Source organism: Lolium rigidum, chromosome 7 (assembly GCF_022539505.1).
Source record: "Lolium rigidum isolate FL_2022 chromosome 7, APGP_CSIRO_Lrig_0.1, whole genome shotgun sequence".
Taxonomy (NCBI): domain Eukaryota; kingdom Viridiplantae; phylum Streptophyta; class Magnoliopsida; order Poales; family Poaceae; genus Lolium; species Lolium rigidum.
This window is the reverse complement of record NC_061514.1, coordinates 290,414,719-290,420,223: the sequence shown is the minus strand read 5'-3', so window position 1 is coordinate 290,420,223 and position 5,505 is coordinate 290,414,719. Positions and strand designations below refer to the sequence as shown.

At 47.9% G+C, this 5,505-nt stretch overlaps 1 protein-coding gene across 1 annotated transcript; it reads left to right on the top strand.

The window, feature by feature from the left end:
* Window positions 1–3,157: 3,157 nt before the first annotated feature.
* On the top strand, window positions 3,158–3,532 carry LOC124672976. Its single transcript, XM_047209120.1, has one exon. It carries the CDS (start codon window positions 3,158–3,160, stop codon window positions 3,530–3,532), a length of 375 nt encoding a protein of 124 aa, XP_047065076.1.
* Window positions 3,533–5,505: the final 1,973 nt, after the last annotated feature.

The window sequence follows — 5,505 nt, the reverse complement described above, 5'->3', positions numbered from 1 at the left end:
TAAACCAAAGTATTGTAAGATCCAGACCGTACAGATTGGCGTATACTCAAAGTATGAATCGGAGGGGAGTATTAAAAACAAAATTGAGGATAAAAATGATCTTAATGGCCTAGAAGGAGGGTTGTGACATGAACTTGTCGCCCTTCTATGATCCTGCCACAAAATCCAAACGCATCTAAATGACACCGCCACTGCACTGCATCTAAATGGCCGCGTCCCTTGTAATTAGTTCTGACTTCCCCATGAATTCAAGAAATAAACCAACAAACAGAGAGATAATTCAGTCAAATTGAGCCCAAATTTATCCATGAATGTCTGCACTAACAAAATGTTCTATGAGCATCAAAACTTTTATCAGTAAACACCTCCAGCGCCTTATCATGTCCTCGCCGCCGTCAGCTCATCGACGTCTTGTTCACAGACGGTTGTGGCCTCACCGGTGGTGGGGCTCTGAGGTGGAGGTCTCGCCCTGCAACGCGCCAGCGGCGGGGACTGAACTTGGAGGAGTTGCGCTGGCGGTGGGGGAGGTGCTTGAATGCAATATATCCTGGTAGCTATATAGTTTTCCTAATTTCAATCAGAACAACAAGTTGAAAAAAATATAGTGTCAACTATTCACCAACCAAAAGGGGCTTGAAGGCGTCAAATCAGAGCAAAACAGAGGAACTGAAAGCACACGATGCAACAAACAATATACTGAAAGGCAAGAAAGCTTTACCAAAAATAGGGCTGTTCTTTTACCTGCCCACGAAAACTGAGTGGCATAATCGCTAGTCAGACGAATTAACGTTGTTTTCTTACATGCGCCTATCAATGTACTTACTGAAAGTGCTTTACCCTAAACACTGGTCTACCTAAAAGTTTCCGCCTAGTAAAAATACACTTTTTTCCCCCGAGCAGTGGCGACATTCATACTATACACACCAAAATCATGAAGAAATTTTGCAAGGAAATCTTACACTCATCCATGGAGAAAAACTAATATGTATACTACCACTCGTTCAAATTTATTTCTAGACCAGTACTATGATTCGGTTCGACAAAACACTAAATGAAAATACTGCAACAACTCTACTTAAAGAGAAAATAACCAAGCGCAGGATAATTTTTCAGAAGACTGAGCTATATAAAATTTTGATGCATATTTGTTTCTCAGTTGGCATTGAAATGAGACATTCTGACATATAATCACGATGCCAACCATACATACCCGTAGGCTAACCCAACTGTTCCTAATAGTCTGAAGTGGTAGACTATAGATCTGTCATCGAAAACACCAATGGAAAAAATTACAAATCAATCTCTAATTCCCTAGGCCTTGGAGAGAGGAATTCTAGAAACATATCCGTAGTGGTGTGGCTACCAAGAAAAAAAATTAATAAATCGATCTAGATATAGCTTGCTTAAGCAATCTAACTTTGCAGCCACGTCCAGTTGCAGCCCACCGCAACGCACTTTGCAGGCTGCCGCCGCCGCACGCCCACCACACCTAGATGCTGCCGGCGCTGAAACTCTAGATGCCGTCATCCGCACGCCCAGACATGCCGCAGCTTGTCGCACGTTGAAATTCCGCCGCACGCCATGGAGTTTGCACTGCCGTGTGGCCAGTGCACAGCAAGAGAGGGGGAGAGAGAGGATAGGGGAGGGCATGGACTTGCCTGTTACCGAGTCGAGTCGGAAAGGTGACCACCCGTTCCTGCCTAGCCTGCCGCCGTTGTTCCGTTCCATTCCGGCCGCCACCACCGTCGGAGCTCCCGCAGCCGCCGCCACTCTTCGCTCCACGACCTTGTCCGAGGTGGTCCGGGATGCGTTCCTCCAGGGCCTGGGGTGCCCTCTCTGGCTTCACGTGGGGCTGGAGCGGAGGAGAGATGCCGGCGGGCGATTGGACAGGAGGGGAGACGGGGATTGGGAGGAGGGGAGGCGATTGGGGAGTGGATTGGGATGCCCACGAGATCTAGGTTTTCACCGCTCGCGGATGGACATGGAAGCCGACGGAAATTAGCACCCGTGGCTGTCTCCGACCACCGGACCCCGCACGAACCGGTCCCAGGAGTCATGAACTCAACAAAAGGCTGAGGAAGTGTCGAAAAAATTCACAGATCTAACGGTTAAGATGAAAAGTGGGTGTGGATTTTTACTGCAGCTCATCCAATGGACGCACAGGATGGATGTGCCCCCGGCAAGGCCCTGGCTGGCCGAGTAGTATTAGAACATTTATAGGAGAAATTCTGCTCACAGGTGATCATTTTTATCAATGAATTGGGGAGTGTGGTCATTTTTAACAAAAATTCTTGGGAATAAACCGGAGCCTTTCGTACGTAACCGCCGTTCTCCCCCAAATATAGGCTCGCTCGGCGAATGCCCCCTCTATAACCTGCATTCCATCGCAGATGCAGCCTTTGTCCATACGTACGTCTCCCGCGCGCGTTCCGACCTCCGACTTTCCCGAGAGCCCGTTCTCGCCGAGCCATGCCGGCGAGAAGGGTGGTCGTCGAGCTTCTCCGGTCAGCCTCCCGCGAGGCCTTCCAGGTCGCCGTCTCCTTCGCCGCCAGGCCGCCGGTGTCCACCATGCTGAAGCCGGCGGTCACCAAGCCCCTCCACCACGATCACCGGTCCGGGGAGAGCGCGGCGATCGGCTCTCGGGCCACATTTGCTCTGCAGTAATCGAGATCGCGCACGGGACGGCAAAGCGACACGTTTTCATCTCATTTGTTTCCCCCTATAATTGTAGCTCTTATTTGGGGCTGGGCGAACGTTGCCTCATCGGTAGACAACTTCTTCCATTGTGCATGTACGTCCCTTCGATGTGTAAAAATGTCAAGCGATGTACCTGTACCATATTCAAGCATATTAAGGAGGAGCCATATGTATATACGTCGTCAGCAAAGTTCAGCTTATACGGACGGAGCTCTCAACCTCTGCTCGGTCAAAGGTCGTCGCCGGTACCATTTCACTTTCAGTTCCAATTATTCTACAAGACATACCGAACGACCATATACAATACGTCCGGAACGGTCGCACTTGGAACGAGATCGATAAGAATCGGCAATGTGCCCCTGTCAATGGCGAAGGCCGCACCAACAACCAGTATCTCAGTTTGCAGCTAGGTCCTCCGAGTTAGCCTAGCTAGCCTGTCTCGTGATCAGCCGGAGCGATGATGTCGTCGGAGATGAGGGAGGAGCGCGGGCACGACCTGCCGCAGTACGGCGTCCTGGTGTCGCTGGTGGGTGGGCTGGTGGTGGCGGGGCCGCTCTTCATGGTGGACGGCGGCGACGCGTTCCTCAAGGCCGTGGCGGAGCTCTTCGGCCCCGTGGGGCTCCTGCTGCTCCCCGTCAGCCTCATCCTCCTCATCCGGGTCCTCTCCTCCGGCTACCGGCTCGTCGACATCTTCGGGCTCGCCTTGGGCGAGTCGCTTGACGCTGCTCACCGCGCCGGCCGGGGATCGCCGGTGGGCGCCGCGCTCGCGCTACTGCTCTTCCTGCTCATCGTGTATTACAGTTCGTCGTCGCTGTTTGGCGGCGGCGGCGACTAGTTCCGAGGGGCTATAGGCCGGCTGCGCGAGACGGGACGTACGTACGGTAAGAGTCCCATCTGTGCATGTGCTCCATCGATCGGCAGCCTGCTGCTTAGCTGTAATCTGCGAATATAACTTGGTTCGCTCGAACATCAGAAGCTTCGTATTGCATCGATCATGTGTTTGCGCTGATCCAACTGGCCAATATTTCTTGGTTGACTTAGCTTAACCCATGCAGGCCAATTGTCCTTTATTGTTGGCAAGAATCCAAACATGCAAAGAACATCAGAAGCTTCCGAGCTGCATCGATCATGTGTTTGGACTGATCCAACACTGGCCAATATTTCTTGGTTGGTTTACCCATGCAAGCCAATTTATTGTTGGCAAGAATCCAAACATGCAAAGACATATTTTCTTGCTGATTTCTTTTTTACGCTGCCAAGTACCAACTAATTAGCAAGCCGGGAAATTAAGCTTCTTCTTTTCTCAAACCGGTCCCCAAGATCTTGTATTTCATCTTAAGTGTATGCTATTTGGCGACTCATCGGAATCTTTACAACTCACGGTACCAAGCATCTCCAACTAATGAAGCCATCTACATTTTTTGACCCTCAAATATTCGTCTAACTCCAACAATAGACCTCAAAATTTTGTCCAAGTCAAACAATAGGCTTCAATTTTTTGTCCAAGTCCAACAATAGCCTTCATTTCCTTCTATTCCCCTGTCATTAATTAGATACCGCATATTTATCTGAATTCTTATGTATTCAACTATTTAAAACGTGTTTACATACATGTGTATCTATACAAGTATGCAATAAGTAATTCGGGGCATAGCGATTATCTTTTTTATTTGCACATGATTCTATGGCGAACCATAATTTGAGCCTATAATTATTCAAACTACTGTATAACATTTAGAATGCACATTATTCAAAAATATTCAAACTCATAGTGCTGAGCGCCACACTTCAAACTCATAGTTCTTGCTTGCCACACGCGAGCGTCGCGCCCACGCGTGCTTGCGCCCGGCCACCTGTTGCGGCTCCCACCTGTGCGCCTGCTGCATAGCTCAAAAAATCTGCCAGAAATAACACTTCCTATCGGAAAGCGGCAAAATTTTGGATGAATTTGTAGTGGGCATGGTCGTATTTGGCTCAACTCTGGCAAGTTCAGCGTTGGAAGGGTGGTGACGGAAGCTTAAAACTTTCCTCCCGCCAACCATTTTCTGCTATTAGGGGCGTATTGGGGGGCGCTAGAAATTTTGGTCCAAAAACTGGGTATATATGGGGTTCTTGGAGGTGGGTATGAGGGTGCTGGATAAATATCAAACTTTACCGCATCTTCACGTTTTTTCATCCAAAATTGCAAAAAAAAAAGGGTTTATTATCCAATTTTAGGTTCTTTTCTGGGGTATGCTAAAGTTGCTCTTATAGTGAGCTGAAGAAGAAATACAGGTGCATTAATAAATGGCCAACAACAAAAAAGATAAATGGCCTTCGAATTAAGAGTGCTATAGTATGAGCATATAAATGTAAGAGCATCCCCACTCGTTTGGCATCCCCACGCCGAAATCCGGACGAAACTACCGTCGGATTGGACGAAATTAAATCGTGGGGAGAACCATATTTCCAGTCGTCCACCCGGAGTTCGGCGGACAAAGTCGAAATTCAAACAAGTCGTCGTCCCGCTACAAATTCGATCGGCAAAAGGATCAGCCACAGATCGGCGATCGGAGGGAAATTTGTTGGAGATATTCCCAAGAGGCAATAATAAAAGTGGTTATTATATATCTTTATGTTCATGATAAATGTTTATATACCATGCTATAATTGTATTAACCGAAACATTGATACATGTGTGATATGTAAACAACAATGAGTCCCTAGTAAGCCTCTTAACTAGCTTGTTGATTAATAGATGATTAGTTTCATAATCATGAACATTGGATGTTATTAATAACAAGGTTATATCATTATATGAATGATGTA